This window comes from Peromyscus leucopus, chromosome 17 (assembly GCF_004664715.2).
Source record: "Peromyscus leucopus breed LL Stock chromosome 17, UCI_PerLeu_2.1, whole genome shotgun sequence".
Taxonomy (NCBI): domain Eukaryota; kingdom Metazoa; phylum Chordata; class Mammalia; order Rodentia; family Cricetidae; genus Peromyscus; species Peromyscus leucopus.
Window position 1 is genome coordinate 10,077,400 of NC_051077.1, and position 26,297 is coordinate 10,103,696.

At 46.3% G+C, this 26,297-nt stretch overlaps 2 protein-coding genes across 2 annotated transcripts in view; one reads left to right on the forward strand and one right to left on the reverse strand.

Annotated features, from left to right (window-relative positions):
• The first annotated feature begins 19,104 nt into the window (after window positions 1-19,104).
• On the forward strand, window positions 19,105-22,255 carry Dkk4 (dickkopf WNT signaling pathway inhibitor 4). The gene is made up of 4 exons (XM_028887817.2): window positions 19,105-19,323; window positions 20,267-20,417; window positions 20,885-21,037; window positions 21,951-22,255. The coding sequence occupies exons 1-4, from the start codon at window positions 19,213-19,215 to the stop codon at window positions 22,199-22,201; spliced, it is 666 nt and encodes a 221-aa protein (XP_028743650.1). The 5' UTR covers window positions 19,105-19,212; the 3' UTR covers window positions 22,202-22,255.
• Window positions 22,256-23,203: 948 nt separating this feature from the next.
• The window catches only part of Polb (DNA polymerase beta), a 36,351-nt gene continuing 33,257 nt past the window's right edge, over window positions 23,204-26,297 (reverse strand). The window contains exons 12-14 of the mRNA XM_028887797.2: window positions 26,145-26,209; window positions 25,055-25,194; window positions 23,204-23,449 (exon numbers count right to left, since the gene is read on the reverse strand). Of these exons, the coding sequence (XP_028743630.1) occupies window positions 23,355-23,449; window positions 25,055-25,194; window positions 26,145-26,209 (300 nt within the window). The 3' untranslated portion in view covers window positions 23,204-23,354. The remainder of the gene's footprint in view (window positions 23,450-25,054; window positions 25,195-26,144; window positions 26,210-26,297) is intronic.

The window sequence follows — 26,297 nt, forward strand, 5'->3', positions numbered from 1 at the left end:
TCCCAACACCTGAAGCGGAAGGCACAAGAACTGTTCAGCAGAACAACGTTCTTTTGCTCCCTGTCCTTCTGGCCCAGTCAAGTTCACTGGAACAAGATTAACACTTCCTGTCCATATCATGCTGTAGCCTTCACCACTCCAGAACTGTGGCTTTTCCGCCCTCCTCACCCCACTGGGATCTAAACTCTTGAGAAACATTAAAGGACTTGAGCAGTACAGATCCCAGAAACACGACAGAACTAATAAAATTGTACCCGTTTTGAGCAGGAAAGGGACTGTGGTGTTTGAATGAGAAATGCCCCAATTGTCTTGGCCCCCAGTTGGTGGCTCTGTTTGGGGAGGTGTAGATGGTGTAGCCTTGCTGGAGGATGTACACCACTGTGGGCAGACTTTGACATTAAGAAACCTCACCTAATTCCAGTTTGCTTTCTTCCTTCATACCTGTGCTTGAGGATGTGAACTCTGGGCTCCATGCTCTGGTCACCACGACTGGGGCTTGCTGCCATGCCTCCACTCTGCTCTCGTGAACTCTTATGCCCCTGGAGCCATAAGCCAAAATAATTTCTCTTAAGTTACCTTTAGTCATGGTGATTTTTTTGTTTTACGTGTTTGTTTCTTTTTTAATAAAGATTTTTTTATTATGGAGCCCTGATCAGCCTAGAACATGCTATATAGACCAGGCCAGCCTTGAACTCAGAGTGTGCTGGGATTAAAGACATGCACCACCATGTCTGGCTTAGTAATGGTGTTTTGTCACAGCCACAGAAAAGTAACTAATAAAGGGACTTTAGACTCTTTCCTTTGAGACAGGTTTTTCTAAGTGCTTGCTATATCTAGGGCACTCAGATTACAGATGAGGAGCACCCTAAAAACAGTGGTGTGGATCAGGGGGCACGTGAAAATGGTATCAGAGCATAGTTCACCTGCTCAGGTTAGGACACCCCACTAGTCTGCCTGTGTCTTGTTTCTCTCTTTTCAAGAGGAAAATCTCAGAAAGTTAGTATGGTTCCGTCTAGAACGTAAGCAGCAGATGAGGAGAGAAGCTCTGCTGTGAACACTTGGGAGCCCACCGACCCAAAGCTGAAGCTAACAGTGGTACTTAATGCTTTCTGACTGGCTGGCTGGCTAAGCTTTCTTTTTATCTTTCTTTTCTTTTTGAGACAGCGTCCTCTGTGCAAACCCAAGCCACTATGTAGCCCATGGATACTATGGACCTTAAACTGGGATCCTCCTGCCTTAACTTCCCAAGTGCTGGGGTTTTGAGTGTATGCCACGAACCCAGGCTTACACCTGCTTACATTCTGCTTCTTCTTCTTCTTTTTTTCTTTTTTATTTTTTTTTTTTATTTTTTTGGTTTTTCGAGACATGGTTTCTCTGTGCAGATTTGCGCCTTCCCTGGAACTCGCTTTGGAGACCAGGCTGGCCTCGAATTCACAGAGATCCGCCTGCCTCTGCCTCCCCGAGTGCTGGGACTAAAGGCGTGCGCTGCCGCCGCCGCCGCCGCCGCCGCCGCCGCCACCACCACCACCACCACCACCACCACCCGGCACATTCTGCTTCTTTAAATAAAAGGATGCAGTGGCTTGTGAAGCTCTAAAGTTCTGATGAGGACCGAGGATGCCATACTTACTAAGCAGCCGATGACCTCTTTGAAGAGAGAGGCACAAGCGTAGGCCGGGGGCCTTCTATAAGGTGGTGGTGGGACACAGGACAGTGGTGACAGCATCTAGCTAAGCCTGGCAGGGGTGAGAGATTTCCCGGGGGGTTGTAAGTGGGCAAGAAGAGCATGGCTTCCAGAGAACAGGCACAGTGTGACCAAAGATTGGTTTCTTAACCTGAAACTTGATACCAGAGGACTCATCTCAAGAAATGGTCATTGGAGCTTGGAGAGATGGCTCAGTGGTTAAGGGCACCTGCTGCTCTTTCAGAGGACCCAGCTTTGATTCCCAGCACCCACGTGGAGACTCAGTTCCAAGAGCCTTAGCACACACTTCTGGGCTCCACAGGCACTACATGCGTGTAGTACACAGACATATATGCAGGTAAAACACCCATACACATAAAATTAAAATTAAAAAAGAAATGGTCATAAATTTGAAACAGGATTTATCTTGAATGATTTAAGGTAGAAAAAAAAAACTTAAGACAGGGCTGAAGATGTAATCCAGTTAGTAGAGTGTTTGCAAAAATAAAAATTAAAAAAACAAAGCCCTGTGTTTGATCCCCTGGGTCCTGTAAACCAGTCATGGTGATACAAGCCTGAGTGTAATGTAATCCCAGCACTCAGCAAGAGGATCAGAAGTTCAGGATTATCCTTGACAGCAGAATGAGTTCAAGGCCAGCTGAGGTTACATGAAACTCTGCCTCAAACTAAGTGACCGACATTTATAAGAGACATTAAGTAAAATACATCCTGTCTGGGGTCATGGTTCAGCCATGTGTTCTGGTAATACCTGATGCTCTTGGAGAGAAGCTTAACAGAAAAAATAAAACAGACATGTATATAAATGTAATCCCAATTGTGTGTGTATGAGAGAGAGAGAGTGTGTGTGTGTGTATGCTTTGTAATTTTAGTTTATGAGAGAAGCTGGAATAGCTGAGTGATGGTAGTGCATGCACCTCTTTAATCTCAGCACTCGGGAGGCAGAGGCAGGAGGATCTCTGTGAGTTCGAGGCCAGCCTGGGCTACAGAGTGAGTTACAGGACAGCCAGGGCTACACAGAGAAAGCCTATCTTGGCGGGGGATGGGGTGGGGGGAGCGGGGGACGGAAGAAGCAGGTAATGTAAACATCAGTGTATGCCTCTGGTCACACAGAGAATGTACACAAAAAGACATAAATCATGGCCATTTGTGGACTGGTAATAGATTGGATAGGTATGAAAATAGAATAAGTCAACGGGTAATTTGTGTACCTGCATAGGGAAAAATGGGAAATTCTCACCACATTTTGACAGGAACATGATTTCAATTTTCTTCTTCACACTTTTGTTTTGTAAAATTTCCAAAACTTGGAAATACATGTTTTAATAATTAGGAAAGTCAATTTCACTTTCATAAGATGGGGAAGTACCTGGATTCATGAGGAGGGGAGAGACAGTCCATGAGTAATTTCCCTCCAGAAATTGGGAAATACTTCTGGATCACATGGGCTCTGAGTTTTCACTGCTGCTGACCAAAGATCGAGCAAACAGACAGGGTAAAAGTTGAGCTAAACCTGCTCCCAGCAGGTTGGCTCCCAGCCCATTATTTTGGGAACAGGACGAGGACCCTGCCCTCTACTCCCCAAAGACTCATCCAGGACCTTATACAGTTGTGAACACATTATGAGTCAGGCTTGGACACTGTGTCTGGGGAATTCCTACCCAAAGAGTCCATCTGAATGTCCAAAGGGGCATCAAATGTTTGAGAGGTTGTTTTTTTTTTTTGTTTTTTTTTTTTTTTTTTTTTTTTTTTTTTTTTTACGATTTATTTTTATTTAAATTGTTCTCTCTCTCTCTCTCTCTCTCTCTCTCTCTCTCTCTCTCTCTCTCTCTCTTTCTGTGTGTGTGTGTGTGTGTGCTGGGGATCCTCTCAGAGAGCAGTTCATGCTTTTAACTGCTGAGCCATCTATACAGCCCTGCAGGGTATTTTTTTTTTTTTTTTATCGCAAAAATACCTTTCAATCTATCACATGTAGGTTAGAATACAGCCTGGCTGACACAAACCTATAAGCTATTTCTTCTTAAGCACTCTGTAATGAGGCACTATAATTCCATTTACACAGAGGACAGTTTAGAGGGACAAAGTGACATATTCCTCCAGTTGGAGTAAACTGAAACAGTGGCCCTGTGGTCTTCAAGGAACTCAGTAAGACTGGGGAGGTATAGTGTGGTGTATAGGAGAGAATAAACTTTGAAAACAGAAGACTAATGTTCAGATCTTACTTAGTTGACGAGCTGTTTGATCCTGGGTAAATTAGTTGACCTTCCCGGGCCTCATTGATTTCATTTCCTGAAACGAAGATGCCCAGAAGTCAACTCCTGCCCAAAGGAGATGGCTCCCCAGGGAGACTTCAGCCATGGACAGCTTTCTATGGCTGAAGTCTTGGGGAGGCTTGGACTAGAATATCCTGGGGAGAAGCCTTGGACCAGGAGTCGGCCTCACACCCCACTGCCTTTCCTGAACTCACTACACAGGGCAGTCACATTCCAAGGAGAAGACTGGTAATTAGATGTTACTCAGCTTCTTCCCAGACTAGAACTCTAGAAGCTGTTTATTAGAATCAAGCCTTTTGAATCTTAACATCCTGAAGATGAAGTTGTTTAAATTTGTGACTGGTTTAAAAAAAAATAGGAAAAGAAAAAGTTAAAAGTTCTCCTCAAACAAATAAAAGAATGATGATTTCTTAAAGTTGTAAACTTGTGATTTATTTGTTTGACTGTTTCTTTTAGACAGGCATTGTTGGTATAATACATACTCGATGATCGTAGCCTCACACTATTTTCCCTTAAATTAATTCCAGCTCTTGAGTGTGTTTTGCCATGATGCCACTAGGTACCTATCAACAGGCCCTTCTTAGGCAATATGGGCTCTCACTCCTAAACTCCAAAACTAAGATGACCAGGACAGTTATCTCACAAGACCTGATGAGCCTCGATGAACTGGCAGCAGCACCATAATGTCCCATGTTTAAAGGACAGTGCTCTGTGTGTGCATACCTGATAACTCAGGTGATATGTCTTCGGCCTTCCAAGATTTATGAAGTCAAATGTATATCAGCTTTCGCCTTACGTATTAATGATTTAATAGCAGCATGGTTCTCAGACCACTGGTTGTGGGGAAAGGCCCTTCATTTTTGGCACTAGTTTTAACACTGAGCACAGCACCATGCTGTGTTATTATATACTGTCTCTATGGTTTGATGTCCCAAGTAATGACATATTTTTTTTTTGTCAGATTGCCATCAAATGATGATCCTCTGTTCTGGTGCATTCATATGTCCATCTTAAACCAGGCAGATTGAGACTTTCAGTTCCTGAATAGGCAAGGATCTGTGCTTCTAACCCTGAAGGAGTTATAGACAGTCAATCTTCAGACAGTAGTAGCGCAGGCCTTTAATCCCAGCACTCGGGAGGCAGAGGCAGGTGGATCTCTGTGAGTTTGAGACCAGCCTGGTGTACAGAGCGAGTTCCAGGACAGCCAGGGCTACACAGAGAAACCCTGTCTCGAAAAATTAAATAAATAAAATAAATAAATAAACCCTTTAAATTATGGTATCACAGTTCAGAGAAGAAAATACAACAGGGTAGAAGACAGGGAAGTATGGGGACGTAGGAAGGAGCTCTTTAATCCAGAGTATCCTTGAAGCCTTTTGAGGTAAAATAAGGTGGAAAAGGTCAAGTACTAGATACTGATTTGTTGCTTTATTTCATGATTTACTTAATCACTGCCTGTACTGCCTGTTTGCCAAGCCTGACTTCCCTTCTACCTGGCTCAGAACGACCTGGGAAAACCAATGAAACCATGGGCCCTTGCCCTTAACAACCTGCTGACTGCCACAGACACTTCTGGAAAGTCTCCCTTGGCTCTTCACTCTGCATTGTGGTTTTTGTGTATAAAAATGCAAACGCAAACCGGACCGGATACTGAGGCCTGTCAGGAGCTATCCTGGCTTTGGCCACTGCGGGCATCTCTCCTTTTCCTCTCTCAGTGATGTCGGGATACTTATTCCAGAAAGATTCCCGCAAACACTTTCGCCAGCAGGTAATGAAGAACTCACCGTAACAGCATCTGGTTAAGTTTTTCTTCCTCTCCTACAAGCCTGCCGTTTTCAAGAGTCTCACAGAAACTCCCTTTACAGTAATGTCATGTTCTAACCCCCCTGTGCAATTCTATAATCACACCCAAAGCCACTCCAGAGCCAATTCATAATCTCATTTACCAAGAGAAAATAATTGAGCCCTAGAGATGATTTAAGATCCACCAAAGCAGTATCCATGGCTAAGACAAGACACTTAGCTACAGCAGCTGGGAGGAGCCCATACCCCTGCTCTTGGGTGTGGGTTTTTTTTTTCCTTTCCCTGAGCGCCATTCTTTTGATTTTTAAATGTTTTTAAAAGCGTGGGTGAGATGGAAAGTGGATAAAGCTTGCCGTACAAGTTTAGTGATCTGCCCTCAATCCCCAAAACCTACATGTGCTGGTTAGTTTGTGCCAACTTGACACAGATTAGGGTCACTAGGGAGGAAGAGACATCAACTGAGGAATTGCCTCTATCCCACTGGACTGCAGTCATGTCTGTGTGTTATTTCTTGATCGTTGATTGATGGAAGAGGTTCTAACCCACTGTGATGGTGCCACACCTGGGCAGATGGTCCTGGGAATTCTAAGAGGACTGAGTGAGCTATAAGCAGTAAGCAATGCTCCTCTATGACCTTGCTCCAGTTCCTGCCTCCAGGTTCCTGCTTGAGTTCCTTCCATGGCTTTCCTCAATGATGGACTGTGACGTAAATGTGCAAGCCAAATACACCCTTCCCTTTCCAAGTTGGCCAGTGTTTTATCACATCAACAGAAATCAAACTAGAATACCTGTAAAGGTAGAAGGTGAGAATGTGGTGGCATGGGTGTCTGTAGTTGGACTTTCTTTGGATCACCAGCTCCCGAATAATGACACAGAGACTTATTAAGTGTGAAGCTTGGCTTTAGCTTAGGCGTGTTCCCAACCAGCTCTTATAACTTAAATCAACCCATTTATATTAATCTACATTCTGCTGTGTGGCTCATTATCTCTCCTCCATACTATACATCCCACTTCCTCCCTGTCTGACTGGTGAATCTCCCACCTCAGATTCTTTCCCAGAATTCCTATCTCTCTCCAGAATTCCTGCCTGTCATCTCCTGCCTAGCTATTGGCTGTTCTGCTCTTTATCAAACCAATCAGAAGGTGCAGATGAGGTAAAAACAGAGACACTTTTTCACACAGTGTGATCAAATATTGTGCAACGTGTCCCTACACAGATATCATGCACACACACCACCACCACCACCACCACCACCACCATCACCACCACCACAACCAACAACAATGAATCTAGACAAATTTTTGAGATGCTAGGACATAACCCACAGAACAGACAGGAATTTCAAAAAAGGATTCCAGGTATGCCTAGCCTAAGTGCCTCACTTCTATACCTCTCAGCTGCTTTAAATTGGTTCTAAGGGTATTGGTATTAACTACGTCATGTCTGTTATTTAACTCTCTTACCCTGTGTGTGTGTGATCAGACCAGACTAACCAGTAGAAAGAGAGAAGAAGTCATGGAATGTGAGCAGAGGAAGGTGCCCCTCCCCAGATGAAGCCTCTGTCCAGCTGAGAAACAAGAGTTCCACCGAACTGCCAATATTTTATGTTAAAACAGCAACGGCCCAGGCTGAAGGCCTGTCTGTAGATGAGGATGTTGGGCAGGGCCCCACTCCTCTCCCAGATACGTCTCTGGTAATCTCACAGACAAGATTATTCATTTTTTTTTTTTTTGTACAGTGGAGATTTTCTGTCTTTCATCTCAGTGATCCCGCCTCTTGCTTCTCGCTTGTAATCCTGTCAAGTGTGGTACGTTTGTAACCCTTTGATGATATTAGCTTCAAAACCCACCGAAGTGGAGGATAGACTGTCGTTGAAAAACAAACCACAGCTCTTTGAGAAGCCTGCACGCGTGCTCTGGGATGTGTCTCACTTTCTTTCCAAGCACCCTTTTCTCTATGCTATAGGATGTCTCTCAAAAGGTCCCAGAGCTCTGGAAAGTCACCTGTCCTCTTGGCTAGGGGGCTCATGGAGACCCTGGTCTACAAAGCGAGTCCAGGCCAGTCAGGCTTAGGGTTAGGTTAAGTTAGGAGTCGTTAGCCCACACCAGCTATCTAATCTCTCTCTCTTTTTTTTTTTTTTTTTTTTTTGAGACAGAGTTTCTCTGTGTAACAGCCCTGACTGTCCTGGAACTCACTCTGTAGCCCAGGCTGGCCTCAAACTCACAGAGATCTGCCTATCTCGGCCTCCCTGAGTGCTGGGATTAAAGGTGTGCGCCACCGCCACCCAGCTAATCCCAGCTATTAATGTTAACTTTTATATCACACATCACACAGTAAATATGTCCATATATCTATGTGCAGATATGTGGTTTTCAGAATGAACACAAGTCAAAGAGGCTGTAGCAGAGTTCAAAAGGTGTCAGGAGTAGGTGAAGAGAGAGCCTCTACTGATGAGAGAATGAACCAGACCAGTCCAGGAGGGAGCTGCTGGGGTCAGGCTTTGAGAGCAAAGCTGTAGAGTCCGGCTATGATGTAGAGGGCTGAACTCAGGCTCACAACAGGAAACAGCATATTTGGGTCTTCGAGTGAACAGGTGGATGAGCAGACAGTCAATTAGGCTGTATCAACCGCAGGGAGCCACAGAAAGCTGAAACTCCAGGGACTGTGGGTGTCCACTGCGTCTCCTCCAAATCCAGTGTCCGATGGTAGATTGGTGTGAGGCCAGGCCATGTCAATGTTGAGTCTCCATCACTTTACGGGGACCATACAAGGGATCTATAAGGCTTTCCTTGGTCCAGTGTGTCTGGGGTCAATGCAAAAACACAGCTCCCAACTCAAAGGGAATAAAGAAATAGTTTATTCTGAAGCCAAAAAATGGAGTGACCATGGCCCAGAAACATAGATGTAGGTCTCACTGGAATACAATGTTCCAACACGGAAGCAGTTTAGTGGCGTTTTTATGATAACAGAACAAAGAAAGTAGTAATCAAGGCATTCTGAAAATACACTGGTTGAAACATCAGGGAGGTGGGTTCTGCAGGTGGGGGATCTCAACTATAGGCCTCAGATGTTACCTCATAGTATTTTTAGCCCTTCCAATTGGCGGAAGACAAGGTTTTGTTAAAACATTCCAAAAGTTTTAAGGTTTTTTTTTTTTTAATCTGTATATCAAGTTGTTAGATCTGGCACATGGCTCTTTGCAGAGCCAAAGATAGCCCAAGAGAAACTGTGATCAGACTCCCAGACCGAGTGTGACATTCCAAATTCTGCACAGTCGCTGATGTTTGAATTAGCCTCTGTAGACACGGCTTCTTCTCAGGTTCTTGTTCACACTGTAAGTTCTGAGGCCCGATTTCCCTTTTAACACACCCATGTGCCCCTGCTGTCTCAGTATACAATAGGTCTATATGGTGGCTCCCTCTCTACTCCCAGGAATAAATCCTCTACTGGTCTATGCCGAACAGACTTCAGGGTACTAGTCTATGAGCCCACTCAAGAGCTGTCATCATCTACCTCCCTCAAAATGGAGTCAAAAGCTGCTTATAAAACCGAGTCTCTGGGGTTGGGGATTTAGCTCAGTGGTAGAGCGCTTGCCTAGCAAGCGCAAGGTCCTGGGTTCGGTCCTCAGCTCTGAAAAAATAAAAATAAAATGGAGACTCCTAGAGCAAGGGACAGTCTGAAAAACTATTGTTGGATACAACATGAAGTAACTTAGGGTAGGGCACAGCCTGATGGCTACACCAATCATGCTCTCCTGCTTGTGAGACCCGCCCACTCTCTCCTAACAAAGCGCCTTCAACAATGGCTAACTCCTTCTTAGCTCTTCCCCTAAACCACTGTCTCTTTGTCCTCAGCAGGCGCACCGTCACATTCTAGAGAGCAAGCTGGGTGTGGTGGAGCACAGCTTGAGTCCCAGCCCGCAGAAGGCAGAGGCAGGCAGACTGGTGAGTTCGAGGCCAACCTGATCTACATAGTAAGTTACAGGCTAGCCAGGGCTGCATAATAAGACCTTGTCTCAAAATAAATTTAATAAACAAATACACACGAACACATGTATTTCGAGAGGATATAAGAAGGAAAATAAGAGAATGAAAAGAAATAAGAGAGAAAGGCTGAAATGATGGAAAAGAATATCGGGATGAAGATATAAGCAGAAAATAATGGTTGAGAATGGGCAGGAACTCTTGGTTGTGTGTGCCTCTGTCCGTCCGGTCCCCTCCCCTTCCTGCATGGTGTTTGCTCTTAACATATGGGAGGGAAGGGTGTAAGGAAGGCACATCGAGGCCACAGCCTTACTTGACACCAGAGAGTCAGGACTGAGGAGAAAGGAAGGGATTTCAGATCATCCAAATGAGCAGAGAAGTCTACTGTGAGGCTTTGGGGAAGGGAAGGAGGCATCTTCCGGCACGCGAGAGAGGAGGGAACTTGTGTGTGTGACTTAGAGGCTGTGAGGGGAGCGGTGGAGGAGGGGCACATTGAGTTAGAAGTGAATTCATTCTGCAGCTGGGCAATGTGCCTTGGCCCTCTCCTGTCCGTGGGTCTAGTAATCTAAGGTCCTGCTGATGTCCTTTACAGAGGAATTGGGTCGCTCTCCTGGAATCCAGGCACCTGCGGAGCCTGTCAGAGTTACAGGCTCTTAGACAGGCTCTTGGTCGTGTGTCTTTCTCTCTTTGTAAGCAACAGGGGTCTCTGAGTCAGCTATGAGGACAGAGATGGTGAGAGATGCCTATGGGTGTAACCCGAGCACCTGTCTGCTCAGGATTTATCAGGCCTCTACTGAACTCCCAGGATCTGGGAAGCCTGTTAGAGGCTCTCAGTGTCTCGTCTCGCCAGTGAGGCTGGAGGTGTAGGGGGCTACTGCAGACTGGAGAGGCCTAATTGGCCTCTAGCCTAAACTTAAATCAAAGAGAACACCATGAAGATGTTTCATACGATGATCTCATAAGACTTGAGAGGTCCTCGAGGGACCAAGCATAAGGCAGCGCATGGGGGCACAGGCCTCTAACCCCAGTACTTGGGGGGCAGAGACAGTGACATGCAAGCTCAGAGACATCCTGGACTTCAAGGCCAGACTTTGAGGTCCTGCCTCAAAATAATGATGATGATGATGATAGAAAAGAAAAAGAAGTCATCGTGGATCTCTCTTGCAACATAACTATAACCATTTTTTCCTGGGATGTAAGTGACATTGATAAGAGGTCACTACAGTGAGAGTCAGGTAACAATCCGTTCAAATGAATAATCCCTATCTCAAGTCGGGTCCTTCGCCAACCAGAAGAGAGTTGTTGAGATATGGCCGCTTTCACTTTTCTCTTTTCTTGCCTTTTCAGAGACTCGGCTGTCACCCTTGAAGGTATTTTGTACAGTGTGTGTCAGTTGTGGCCCAGAAGAGCAAGAAAGGAGAGAGTGCCCATGGTGAGGGAGGGCAGGTGAGGGGGGAGGCCCAGAGGCGGATCTAGAAATGATAAGAAATAAGTAACATCAGACCTTTTATTTCAGAACAAAAAAGAGCAGGAAGGAAGGTCCCGGGAACCTGGTGCTACTGGCCATGGACCTCTGTGTGGAGAGCAGAGAGCTTGGCACTGTCTTCTGGAAGAGGGGGACCCTTGTCAGCACCCTATTACTTCATACGTCCAAAATCATTGTTTACCAATAACATGGTAAGCAGTGACGGCTGGAGCTGGCCACTGGAGAGCCAGGGCAAACATACCATAATACCACAGAAGACAGTGCCAGAAGCCTGGCGCCCGAGAGGAACTGAGGTTCAGAGGTAGCAAGACTTCCCTTTTCCCACGTCACGGGAGGAAGGAGCTGTCCTTGGATTCAGGGCTTTCCAGTCCACGCTATCTGGACTGCTTCACCCACACTCCGATTCCGCTCGCCAGCCAGCTCCTCCTCAGCATGCTCTGGAGCTAGGTTTCCTCTCTCCTCAGCCTGCAGACCGGGGACACTAGAACCCGCTCATGTCTTAACTGTACCATCAATCTGGCTTGTCCCCCCAGCCCCCCCCCCCAATATGCCTTTTCTCATCTCTGATTTTACCGAGCATTTCCTGTGAGAGTCTGCCAAAGACTTGCCCGCTTCGGTTCCTTTGATTTTCTTTTAAAGAAAAGCAAAATTTATGGAAGTCAAAGCGGCTTTGACACAGGAACCATAACAAAACTCCTCTTTCCTAACTGAACATAAATCATCCATCCGCCTGATGCCGTGGGTTTGAACTTCCGAGGCCCTAATTTGGGAGAATGCAGGTGTCAGCATAAACGGGCACTTCTCACCTGGGTCAGTCATCAGGCCTGAAATGCCAAGCTAGGAACCTTTGGAAATTTCTCTGGGGAATTTTCATTTCACCTCAGCTTATTCAACAGCATTTAACAGTAGAGTTCTTTGGGCCCAGGTGTTTACTACAAAATAAGAGGAATAGCTTGATCTCTTCAATTAAAGCCTAATCCTTGCCTTGGGGCCTTTCAATGACAGCATCTCAGCCCAGCTGCGCAAGAGGCTGGCTTTGTTCTGCAGCTCGTGGGTACTGGGTGGTGACTCTTCAAAAGACAGCCACGTTAGGGAGCTGCTTGTCGTTCAAGGGGTCCCAGCTGGGTTCCGCAAGGATCTGACTGCTGTAGGCCTCCTGTGAACTTCAGTGGACTGACCAAGGACAGGAAGGCTCCTTTGAACACACATTAGTTATTTTTTTCTTGTTCTTGCCACAAAACGCCAGGCCAAAAAAACACTTAAGGGGAAGATTTATTTTCACCTGCAGCTTCAGGAGACGGAGTACATCTTGGCAGAGTGGCACCATGGTGCACTGTGGTTTGTGACCTTGGAAGTTCACACTGCCTGGTCACATTGTGCCTCAAACTTCAAGTGGGGTGGGCTATAACCCTCCAAGATCTGCCCCAAGTGACCCGCTTTGCAAGTCATGTTGGGGCAAAATAGAAAGATACGGGATGATATCGGCCGAGGGAGAAAAGGCCGGGAGAGGAAGGGAGTCTGTACCCCAGACCTGGTGTATTTTTACTGCTGACGTAGTCCGGAGGCCTCGGACTCCACTGATGAGGGCCTGAGAACGGCTGGTTGAGTCGGCTCTGCCGGCACAGACACTTGCTGAACCTGGAACCCACACTTCCTGGGACCCACAAAGGTGGAAGGAGAAAACTGATTCCTACGAGTTGTCCTCTGCCTTCCGCGACACATGCATGTCCCCCACCGCAATAAATAACTAAATGTAAGTAAGTCGCTCTCTCTATATAAAAGAACCGAACGGCCCACAGAGACGATGCATTTTCCAAAGACATCTTGCCAAAGGTAATTAATAAATGATGCTCTCTTAGGGCCAGATGATTCATTCTCAAAGGCACCTCAGCCTAGATTGTCACGGACAGTGACTAGACTGCACATACTTATGGCCAAAATAAAGTATAGCCTTGAGTTTTTAGGATTCAAGTCTTTTCTCTAAAACACAAACAGTGCCCCTCCTAAATCCACCCTTACAGTTTTGTTCACTCAGAAAAGTTCTGTGACTTTTAACATCACTACAAATTATCCTCTCTGGGCCAATGTCAGAAAACAAAGGCCAGGAGTGTTCCTCAGAAGCCGTTAGAGATGGAACCTGGGAGCCAGAAATACCCACTGCGAAGGAGCTCAAGCTCTGGGCTGCCGAGGGGCATTGTGGGTAAAAGGGTTTACTGCTAAGCCTGATGACCTGAGCTCAGCACTTGGGAGCTCCATCATGGAAGAAGAAAACCCACCCACCGAAAGTTGTCCTCTGACCTCTGTATACAACTATTGGTGTGTGGCACCATATGCTCCTCTCCCCACACACACACATACACACACACACACATGCACACACACACACACGCACACACACACACACACATGCACACCACACCAAACATGCACCACACACACCACACCATACACACACATGTACACATACACCACACACACATACACCACACACACACACATACACCACACACACACACATACACCACACACACACATACACCACACACACACACAAATGTAACTTAAATTTTTTTGAAAAGTCTAGATATGTTGGCACATACCTTTAATTCTAGCACTTGGGAGGCAGAGGCAGGCGGATCTCTGTGGCTTAGAGGCTAGCCCGGTCTACAGAGAGAGTTCCAGGACAGCCAGGACTACATAGAGAGATCATGTCTCAAACAACAGCAACTAAAAAATAACCCCAACTTGCTTGCTATTTGGTTCTCCCTGAGATCCGTTTCTTCGTTGTAGCCATGAGTCTTGGCTTGGGTGGAGGTCTCAAGATGAACTCCTTACGCACCACCGGTGTGGTGTGGAGCCCTTGGCTGGTGACCGTGTCCCCCCTCCGGAGGCCCCACAGCCGTCACCATCTGTTGATCAAGTGTCCAAATACACGAGCCTGTGGAGGATATTTCAGCTCTGAACTATAACAGAGCAGATGCCTTTTAAAACTTCTCTCACTCCCCTTCATTGATATCCCTCCACTGCTCTGTTACCCCTAATCCTGAGTGGAGATGGTCCCCATGATGAGGAACACCTTGGTTACTAATGGGCAGGTTGGCCTTGGCAGATTCGAAGATACACCAGCCTTTTTTCAATCACCCTGCCCTCATATTTCCACTCTCCTTAAAATGACCCTGGCTTTTCAGAGCCAAAGATGTAGCCTTGTTGTAAAATGAGGCCTGAGGTCGGGGGAGAGTTTGCTCTGCTGAACCACATTAAGCCTAGAAAGGCAATGTGATGGCTGGCTGTTGGAGTTTACTTGGTGGTATAAAGCACTGGCCTGAGAGGTGGATAGCGCGGCTTTTCTTACTACTGTGACCAATCTCGACTCAACAAGAAGCAACTTAAAAGAGGGAGGGAGGGTTTGTTTAGCTTGTGCTTCAAGGATAAATAGAGTCCATCCCAGTGGGGAAGGCACAGTGATAGAGTGTGAGGTGGCTAGTCACATTCTGTCCATAGCCAGGAAGCTGAGACTGGGCAAGAAACGGGGCCATATGACCAAACCTAAAAATCCATCTCCAGTGGTTCACTTCTTCCAGCAAGGCTCCACCCCCTCCATGTTCCACAACCTTCCAGAATAGCACAACGAACTAGGGACCAAGTGTTCAAACACATGGACCTATGGAAGACATCCAACATCCAAACCACAGTAGTAAGAAACGTTCTAGAGTTTTAGGCGTGCGGGTGTGGTGGTTTGAATCAGAAACATCCCCACGGCCCCAGGCATCTGAACTCTTGGTTCTCAGTTGGGGTTGCTGTTTTGGGAGGTAAGTTGTATGGCATTTCTGGAGGAAGGATGTCACTGGGGCAGGCTTGGAGAGTCAAAGACCTGCTTCTAGTTTGCTCTCTCTGTGTCGTGCTTGTGGCTGAAAATGTGAGGTCTAAGCTTCCCGTTCTTGCCGCTGTGTCTGATACCCGCTGTCCCGCTGTCCCGCTGTCCCGCTGTCCCGCTGTCCCTGCCATATGGACTCCAAGGAGCTGTAAACCAGAATAAACTCATTCTTCTATAAGTTGCCTTGGCAACTTGCCCACATCAGAAAGATCACACAAACCTATTTATTTCTGCAGTTGCTTGTCACATAAAAAGTTTCAGAGCTTTGTCAAGGATGGCGGTCCACACTTGCAGATCCAAAAACAAACAGGCTGAAGCTGCCAGTTCCTAGGAGCCTGGACTACGGTGCAAAACCTGCTTTTTTTATTTTTTTATTTTATTTTTTTTAGCTTTTATTATGTGCTTAGTATTCAAGCCTGCTGCTCCAAAGATCAATTTGTGAGAGCCCTACCCTTTCAGGGCTTGCTGCCTAGGTGAAAAACCAAGTAAGTAGCCAACTAGAGGAGCGTTTTCTAAGTGCTGTGACGTGAGTTCAGGGGAACGGAAAATGGAGCCAGGAAGCCAGGCTGGTGACTGAATTGGATCTGCCTGACTCTGAAGTCCACATTTCTTTAGTAGTGTGCGTGTGCGTGTGCGTGCGTGCGTGCGTGCGTGTGCGTGCGTGTGTGTGTGTGTGTGTGTGTGTGTGTGTGTGTGTGAGAGAGAGAGAGAGAGAGAGAGAGACAGACAGACAGACAGACAGAGACACTTTCCAATGCAAGTCTGGCACTGTAGCCACTTGGCTCAGGAGAGTGGAGAGTGCTAACCACGGAAAGCATAGTGGTTAATCTCACATCTCGATATTAGAATCACGGTGATAATTTGGAGAGCTTTCCTCAAATCACATTGTTATCCCGACTCCCCGAATCTCCTTTCCAGCCTGGAATACTTCTATCCAGAACAAGAACCCTCATCAACCATCACCACTGTGAGCCTTGGTTTGTTTGTTTGATTTTTTGAGACAGGGCTTCTCAGTGTAGACCTGGCTGTCCGGGAACTTGCGCTATAGACCAAGCTGGCCTCGAACTCACAGAGATCCGCCTGCTGGGATTAAAGGCACACGTCACCACTCCCTGGTTGCCCCCACCTCTTAACCTACATTCCTCAAAAATCAGTTCAAATATTAGTTGTCCTGTGGCCACATACCTTTTCCTCTAGAAGGTGTGTATGGTGTCCCCTCTGAAGTTATGATGCCTGCATTAGACTTTTCAGTGCTTGTCATAATAAAAGGACACCACCATCCATCCTAGACTCTTCTGGACTCCAGATCCTCAGTTATATAGTTCATTTCCAACAGTCGGTCACAAGAACTTGACGGTTCGCGTCACAGGCTCGCCTATCCATCCGTCTTTCATCTGTGTGTACCCCAAAGCCTTGGGTTCCCTGGCGTGCTCTGCAGTTCAGGTGGGGGCAGGGCAGGAAGCAGAACCAGCACACAGGAGGCAGCTGGAGTTCTTTCCGGGTCCTGATGTTCTACCTTCAAAATGGATTCTCTGACTCGCCTACTCCCACGCTTGCTGAACTACCTGAGGGTTTTGATATTCGCAGTGCAAGTGATACCCGTATAAAATAAGGAGGAGGAGCTCCCAGGAGCATCACTGAGCCGCCTGGGAAGGGCGTTGTACAGAAAGAGCTCCCCACCCCACCCTGCAGTTTGAGAGCAGAGCCCCACTGGGGAACGTGCCAACTGAGAACGTCCTCACTGTCACAGCATGCCACAGGAGTCCTGGCTGTGTCAGGGTCCTGCAGGAAGAGCCAGTGAAGTCATGCCCCCCCCCCATCTAACAGAAAATTGGTCTTCTTAGATTTTATTTCATTTTCAAAGATTTTATTATCTTATGTACAAATGTTTTGCCTGTGATTGTGTATGAGCACCACGTATGTGCCTGCTTGCTACCTAAAGAGGTCAGAAGAGGGCACCCGATTCCTTGGTACCGGGTTACAGACTGTTGTGAGCCTCCATGTGGGTGCTGGGAATTGAACCCAGGTCCTCTGCAAGAGCAGCCAGTTCCCTTAATGGCAACTCTCCAGGCCCCTGCCTTGTTGGATTTTTGACAGTTGTGGGCTGAGTCTCCATGGAAAAGAATGACAAGCGTGAAGAGAACTAAAAGGCCTTTTCTTCCCACATCTGGTCTCTTTCCTCTTGAAAGTATTCCAAACACTGAGAAGCACACCAACCACCCAGTTACTCCCTCCACGTCTCTGCCAGCCCGAGGTAGCGCTTTGGCGGTTGCTACTCCGAAGTGGAGGCAGGGAGATGCTTGAGCCTGGAGTCTGAGGACAGCCTGGGCAACACAAGACTACATTTCAAAATAAAATTTTTATATATGAGAAAAGGTCAAAGCAGACATTTTAAATATTCAATTTTGGAAGCTGGGCACTGGTGGCTCATGCCTTTAATCCCAGCACTCAAGGATGTGGAGGCAGGAGGATCTCTGTGAGTTAAAGGCCAGCCTGGTCTACAGAGCAAGTTCCAGGACAGCCATGGGTACAGAGAAACCCTGTCTTGAAAAAATGAAAATAAAAGAAAACAAAAAAAAAATTCAATGTATGGGCTGGAAAGATGGCTCAGTAATGAAGAACACCCACATTAGGCAGCTTACCACCTGTAATTCTATCTCCGCAGGCTCTCATACCCTCTTCTGGCCTCCTGGGGCACTGCACTCACATGCACAACCCCACCCCCACATGTGTGCATAATTAAAAATAAAATCTCAAAAAATGATTACTATTTCTTATGACAGGGTCCAACTTGCTATGTAGCCAAGGCTAACCTTGAACTCTTGATCCTTTTGCCCCCCCACACATGCTGGGAGTATAGGTGCCAAGTTATGCTTTTTTTTTTTTTTTTTTTTTTTTTTTTTTTTGTTTCTGAGCTCATTGTAGCCCAGCTACTCAACTCACAGAAATGCTCTGCTCCGATGCTGGATTAAGGTGCGACAAGTTATGCTTTTTTGTTTATTTTACATTATGATTATTATCATCATCATCATCATCATCATTATTTTGGTTTTTTGAGACAGGGTTTCTTTGTGTAGTTTTGGCACCTCTCCTGGATCTCGCTCTGTAGACCAGGCTGGCCTCGAACTCACAGAGATCCACCTGGCTCTGCCTCTCGAATGCTGGGATTAAAGGTGTGAGCCACAATAGCCCAGCAATTTATGCTTTTTTTTTTTTTTTTTTTTTAAAATCAATGTAAAAAGTAATTAAGATCTTTAAAAATAAGGCCAGATGTTTAGATACTCCATTATTTTTCTAATAAAATACCTCTGACTTCAAACAGCTCAGTTTTCATTGTAAGAAGAGTGATGCGACACTTACCTGAACAGAGCACGTGATGCCACAGTCACAATTCGGAAGCTATTGGGACACTGAGTGCAGACATCAGGGCTAAGGAAAAGGCACTCTTCTCTACCTTAGACTCCAGGGTCGATTCAATAATTAGCTTTAGTTTTGTTTTATTTCTTTTAAACATCTATAATAGCATATGGGCTAATGTGAATCATTCTTTCTTTGAGTACATTAGCTGTGAAAACACATTTTAGTCTGCCCCTCCCCCCAAAGGTTTGAGGGTCGGAAACGCAGGTGATTATCGGGACTGCCTTTGATACCAACATCCTTCTCTCCTGGGAGCCCTTTGAACTGACTTTGATATGCGATAATTAAGAGGGATTCCTGCCTGGAGGAGCCGCCGCCTCTGTGGCCCTGCCTCTGGTCTCCTTCCACCGAGTCCTTGTTTTGAACTATTGATCAAAGATTTGAGGGGATCTGTTGTAGCCTGTGTGGGGTAAAGAGGAAGGAAACAAGTGGGTTGTAAGGGAGAAGAGGGGCCACATCTGGGTATAAATAGTTTCGGAAAAGCATGCTGGTCAGACCCGGCCTGTCTCATTTAACACACAGTCCTTGGGCAGATTCGCTTCTCTTTCAGAAAAGGCTGCTGCAGGCGACTTGCAGATTGCACACAGGACCACTCAGCTCCGAGTTGGCAGCAGCCTGGCCTCAGAAGACGCAAGGAGTGCTGGGAACTCGGAGAGACCTGAGTGACTGAAGGATGGTACTGGTGGCCTTGCTTGGACTCAGCTGGTTCTGTTCACCCCTGGGAGCTCTGGTTCTGGATTTCAACAACATCAAGAGCTCCACTGATGTGCAAGGTGCTGGGAAGGTAAGTGCAGCCAGAGCGAGGCAACCCTGAGACCAACTGCAATGTTAACATTGTATCCGGCAGGACACCCTCACCTCTATGTGAACTGATGCAGGACAGAGGTTGCAAGGAGATCCGTCATTGACTATTAGTGCAGACCTGTAATCCCATCACTCAGGAGGCAGAGAATGCAGAATAGGGAGCTGAGAGTGAGCCAGAGGCCAACCTGGACTGCAGATGAAACCTCTCAAAAAGCCAGGGAATGCTGAAGGCAATAAAGGGGGTTTCGGACCAGGGCTCTGAATTTGTCGACAAATCAGTGTATAATGACGGCGGTACCGCGTGCTAGGCCTTGATGATCATTTGTCTTCCTCACGACCTGAGCTAGGCATAGCTTTCTATTCAGCAGGGAAGACAGGAGTTCGAACCGAGACTACACAGCACGTATGTAGGAGTTAGGACTTCAGCGCATCAGGACATGACACATTGGCAGAATTGTTTTAGGGGTCACTATCATTCTTAGCATACTGTACATTACACTATATTATATGTGGTGTGTACACTGTACACGTAACAAAGGACAGCTGGTGTGGAGTGGGTGTGTGGCAAGGGGATCGAATGTCATATATCTGTCATCTGTAAGACACAGGAAACACTTGATTTTTCACAAAGAGCATGAGGATTACATTCTGGGTTTTGAAGTAAGACAGGATGGAGCATGGTTGGTTCATAACTGATTAAAGACAAGCTTTCAACACAAGCTTTGCAGCAACCAAGGTCTTCTCACAGGTAGTTTGATGTATTCTTTTGGGGAGAAAACCAATTACTCTGAAACACTAAGATGGGGCCCGAAGCTTGCCACCACATCTCAACAGCCCCCCACCTCTACCCCAGCCCATGGGTTGGATAAAGACCTCTTAGGTCTCATGGGGTTTGCCAGCCTGTGACCAGTTTTCCTTCACAGGGCTCCCAGTGTGCATCAGACAAGGACTGCAACGTAGGAAAATTCTGCTTCGAGCTGCACGATGACAAGTCATTCTGTGCCACATGCCGCCGAGTTCGAAGGAGGTGCCAGAGGAGTGCCATGTGCTGCCCAGGAACGGTCTGTGTGAATGGTGAGCAAACCTGGGCCTCCAAGCCATGGGGGCTGCAATCTGAAGGCATCATTGGAGTCACATAGGCCAGGACAGTCCGTGGGAGGCAGGTCCTAGGGTGCTGTTGGATCTGGGTGAAGTAAATTTGTGCAGCTGACTTTTTTGATGAAACAACTTAATTTATTACCTGTCAACACCTTTTACCAGCGACATGAATAAAATGATTTTAAAGGACAGGTTCTAGGTAGACTGGTTTGAATCTTTCCACTTTCACTTGCATTTTATTAGTCAATTATTTTATTTGCTGTATGTAAATATACATGTATGCTCACATACATGTGTGTATGATACATACAGTGTGTCAGAAATATAAAATATTGTGAAATGGAAGGTAGAGGTGCTACCAAATTAGCAATCCAGTAGCTGCATGCCTGTACTTCTGGGCCTCGGGTAGTAACACTAATTAAAGCTGGTTGTCTGTCCCTCAGATGTCTGCACTGCTGTGGAAGCCACAAGGCCAGTAATGGACAGAAACACTGAGGAACAAGTTGGTACCTATGCAGAAGGAACCAGCAAATGGCCCACAGAGGAAAACAGACCTCAGGGGAAGCCCAGTGCTAAGAAATCACAAAGCAGTAAGGGTAAGGCCATCATTCTGAGCAGATTTTATTTTAAAAACAATGTTCTCCCTCCCTGCCCCACAGGCTAAAACTAGCTTCCTTCTCCATCCCATACCTGTGCTCTTGGAACAACTCAAGAGACTCTGTTGGCCAGGACAGGGCAAGCCCCTAGTAATAGGTGCTTAGGAAGAAAACCTTCCAGTGTTCAATTACACACACACACACACACACACACACACTCACTCACTCACTATGCCGGGGGTATACCAAGTGCCACTTCCCATTTCTAGAGCCTTGGCATACAAAGTAGATGAAAATAAATACATTCACTCCAACCTTGTACACCATACAAAATGGATTGTTGTTGTTGTTGTTTCAAGACAGGGCCTATGTAGCTCTGGCTGGTCTGGAACTCACTATGTAGAGCAGGCTGGCCTGGGACTCAGAGATCCAACAGCCTCTGCTGGATTAAAGGGGTTTGCTACCACACTTGGTGATTTTTAAAAGTCTCAAATTCTAGTCTTTGAGATAACAGACTATGGGAAAGTGACGTGGTAAAGTAGCTTTTCCTGCTCATGCCATTGGGTTGTCTGTTCCCTGTGTAAGAAAAGGATTCCATGTTCACCAAAAATTACATTAGCAAAGCTTTGTGGAGTGCTGCTTATTTCTCAGACCTGGAAATCCCTTCTTGATGCCTTGATTTTAATAACACAAATAATAACAATAGTAACTATTTTTATTATTATTCTAGGCAGGGCTAGAATTTCCCCTCATTGTGTGAGACCCATGGGTCCTGTTGGCTGTTGCTATTTTTAGCCTTCATTCCTAGATCCCCAAACTCACACCACTAGAACAACAGGCACCCCTTAACCCATCTGCCGCCATGAGCAATGCTGCCCATTTACCACTAAAAACCGTGTCTAACCCGTTACAGGCCAGGAGGGAGAAAGCTGTCTGAGAACGTCCGACTGTGGCCCGGGACTTTGCTGTGCTCGACATTTTTGGACAAAAATCTGCAAGCCAGTTCTCCTAGAGGGACAAGTCTGCTCCAGGAGAGGGTATAAAGACACTGCCCAAGCCCCGGAAATCTTCCAGCGCTGCGACTGTGGTCCTGGACTGTCGTGTCGAAGTCAGGCAGCTGGTAACCGGCAACAGACAAGGCTGAGAGTGTGCCAAAAAGTATGAGTTGTGAAAACATGGGACTCCTCGTGCTCACACAGCAAGACACTAATTTTATTATTGTTATTTTTTATTTTGTTTTTTTCAGACAGGGCTTCACTGTGTAGCCCTGGCTGAGTTGGAACTTGTTGGCTGGCCTTGAACTCATAGAGATCCGCCTGGGTACTTTTTGGGGTAGGGGGAGGAGTTTTGAGACAGGGTGGCCCAGGCTGGCCTCAAACTCACGATCCTCTTATGCTCCAAGATTGGGATTACAGACGAGCGCCACCACACCCAGCATATATATAACACCAAATCCTGCAACTGAAACACACACCCAGAGTACTCCGGGGCGCTACACTGTGAACTACTTCTGGCTTTTTCCCTCCTGTCTAGAATACTGACGTGATTCTACAATAAAACAATTCTGATACAGCCAATCAATCTGTTCAAATAAATCTTTTTTAAAAATTGAAATTGTATGTGGGTATACAACGTACAACATGATCTTCTGATATACAGTAACTGCCTACCAGACAAACTAATGAATGTGTCCGTCCCCATAGTCATGAGTCACTTCAGGTGGAGGGCTGCTACTTCCAAGATGAAGCCCACACCTAGTCTTCTGCTTCTCTCTCTTTTTTAGACAGGGTCTCACCATTGTAGCTTTGGTGTCCTGGAACTCACTCTGTAGACCGGGCTGGTTTTGAACTCAGAGAACTGCCCATCTCTGCCTCCCGAGTGCTGGGATAAGGGCATGTGCCGTCACTCCTGGCAGCCCCCGTTTCCTGAGGATACTGAACCAGCTTCCAGAGGCAGCCCCTGGGAAAGCCAAGTGACTTGTAGAGAGTAAATATGAGACAGTAGAGGAGAACATGGTTGCAATGTAAGGCAGAAATAAAAATCCCACTGAACATTTCCTATCACCTCGGCTCTTACTTTGTTCTACTAAGCCCATGGTAAGCTGTGCTCATAAACATAACATTAAATTTAAGCACGCTTGCTTTTAAGAAAATCAGGATCCTACAATAATAGCTCAAGAGGTTTATTGATTACAGTACATCATAAGCACAGAGAGGAAGCAATCACTTAAAAACACCAGAACCCTTACATAGCAAAGGTTAAGAAATAAATTAGGACTCCTAGTGGAATATGCCGGGTTGGGGGTGGGGGGTTGGCATCATTCACTTCTATCCTTGGGCTCCCGGTAGCGCCACTGGATGTAATCAAAAATGTCCTGCTCGCTGTCCACTGGAAGGGGTTCCCCAGCAACTCCTGCAGGTAGGAAAAAAGAAAGAACTAGTGTGAGAAGTTGGTTACCGCAGACTGGGAGCTCACCTGGCCTGTGGGGCTCTTCCAGGGGTGCAGGCTGACTCAGCATGAACAAGTCTCCATTTCCAGCACGGGGAAAGTAACTAAGGCACCTGGAAGAAGTTCCTGCCGGCTGCCTCCACTTTCGGACACGGGCCTGCATGCTGCATGCATGTTCTGTCACATGTTACCAGTGCTAACGGAGACCGGGTATCCTGGCAGTTGCCAGGAAAGCCACCCTAGTTCATGAATTGTACCCTCATACAATAGTCTTGAGGTTTTTTTTTTTTTTGTTATTGTTTTTTGTTTTTTTGCAACCCAGGCTCTGGTTCTTAAGCTAGCAGTAATGGTATCACTTAGAAGTTTACCAGAATTATGGACTCCTGAAGCAGGTGTCTCCAAAATTAAACCAATGAAATGAAATTCACATGCTTGAGTGCCCATGAAATAGATGTCACATCTAATAAGGACCTAAGTGAACTGCATTCATGTTTAAATTTGAAAAGCAATGCTCCAGTCTACATGAGATAGAAGCCCTGCTTTATGTAACATTAGGACAAAATGGTAAAATTTCATTCTCCCAGTTGACACTGTTAGTCAACCACACAGTAGACTGTGACATGTTAAACAGGATCTACAGAGATCAATCAATCCTGATTTTAAAAACCATTATATTCTCTTACTAATTTTGTGTGTGTGGTGTAAACATGTGTATGTCTACATGTGGGTATGCCTATGCCTCAGGGGGCACGTGTGGAAGATAAAGGACTTCAGGAGTCCGTTCTCCTTCCACCACGTGGGTCCCAGGAACCAGCACAGGCTTTGGGAAGGGCTCACCTGCCGAGTCATCTCACCTACTCTTTAAATCGTAAAGCATGAGGTGAAAATCATTACCTAGGAACTATTCTGTAATTTTTTTGTTTTATTCTCCCCTGTGGGGGTTGGGGTGGTGGAGATGGCACCTAGGTCCTTATTACATGCTAAGACCATGCTCTATTAACTGCCATAGTCTCAGTCAGCAGTTTTCAGTGATCCTAAGAGAAGAACTTGGGAAGTTCTTCACAAGTCTCAGAGATATACCAAAATAAAACCTTTTAGATCAGTAAGATATTTTAATGAGCATCCTAAGTAGCTAAGAAGGATTAATTCTTTTCCTCCTGCTTTGCCGGGATCAAACCCTGGGCCTCATGTATGCAGGGCAAGCACTGTCCTAGCTACGCTGTGTCTGTTCTAACAGAGCTGGAAATTATTTTTGCCTTATTCACCATCAACTGAGGCCTTAAAAGTATCTTTTATTTCCTGTGGGATAAAAACATAAAGGATCACTAAAAGTCTTCTTAGAAAACTCTGTTTATTATCTTAAAATACCTCATTTTTGAGAGGGGGGTTATGTAGCCTAGGCTGCCCTCAGACTTGCTGAGTAGCCACGGCTGATCCAACCCTCCAGACCCCCCAAGCCTGTGATTACAGGCACAATGGCATATGCTTACAACCCCAGCTAAAACATCTTTGGAAATAACTGTCTCTCTGGATGAAAGAATTATTGCTAAGGCAGTCACAGACACTCACCAGTAACCCCCAAGGGGCGGATGGTGTATTCGTTGATTGTGAAGCCCTTTTCTAGGGCGTGAGCTCTCATATTCTTATTAAAGATGTCACTCCCGGTGAAGTAGAGAACACCACAGTAATACTGATCTTTGGGGATCAACCTTAGAAGGGAAAATTGTTTTTTAACCACATATTTCAGGTTAAGCAAATACAGATTCCCTAAAATCAGTAAGATCAGCATACCTACAGTAAGTCTATGTGGTCCCATAACCTAAGAAAAGCAGGTCGTTAGGCTGATGGCTGACGACCGTCTCATGACCCAGGCTTGCGACTGGTCACTACGGCTGCTGCAAGCTGCTCTTCCCTCCTATGGACCCACATGGCACCTACAACCAAGACGCCTTCGTCGTGTGCGTTCTGCTCTGCTCTCACCCTTGTCCCTGACCTCTCGAGTCACTTGGGGTTCCAGAATGGGGGATCCTCAAATAGCGCAGGTCCTCCTTTTTACTCTCGAGGCTGCGGCTGCACTCGGGAGCAGAAATGACCATCTCTCAAGAACCACATGGACCGGTTTGCAGGACCAGCGCAGACAGTGACGGATCTAGGGCCACACCCTTTCCAGACTGCTTACTGTGCATGCCTCGCCTCCCTTAGTCCCTGCTCGAATTCTTCCCCCATTTTGGGCCGGGATGTCGGCAGCTTGTATCGGTCCTTCCCAGAGCAGACACATGGAACCCATCTCTCTGAGCTTCTCACCATTACTTGTCTTTATCTGACGTATGAGGACAGGCAGCCGAGTCCAGGCTGCCGGAGCCTGGGCTTTTACCTCCCAACTCCAGCTACACACCCACTAAGTAATAAAGGTGTGTATGAATGAACAGTAGCATCTACTCATTACAGCACGGGAGACCACTTCAGCTATGGCCAGTGTTCTGCTGAGGGGCAAATCTGGAGAAAATGACATCCAGGGATGTTCCCCATTCTGGACACAGTTCATCCAACACTGTATTTCATAGAAATTTATCATCCCTTAATAAAGGTGGCTCTACCTACGGACATAACCTTAAGTAGATGAGTGAAAAGGATCCAACAAACACAATCCGAATCATACCTGATGTCAATTCTTCTGTGTGGATATTCCTTTCCATCACTTTTGCTGGGAAGCTGGCAAACACCCTACAAGGAGATTTCGAAGAAAGTTTAGACAGCATAAACGTGAACATGGAGCAGCAGTCCTGGGGTCCTGAGCACTTTGATCATAGCG

Coding starts and splice junctions, on each gene's coding strand:
- Dkk4 (XM_028887817.2), top strand. CDS start 19,213: ATGGTACTGGTGGCCTTGCTTGGACTCAGCTGGTTCTGTTCACCCCTG. Junction 19,324..20,266: donor ATGTGCAAGGTGCTGGGAAG/GTAAGTGCAGCC, acceptor TTTCCTTCACAG/GGCTCCCAGTGTGCATCAGA. Junction 21,038..21,950: donor GAAATCACAAAGCAGTAAGG/GTAAGGCCATCA, acceptor AACCCGTTACAG/GCCAGGAGGGAGAAAGCTGT.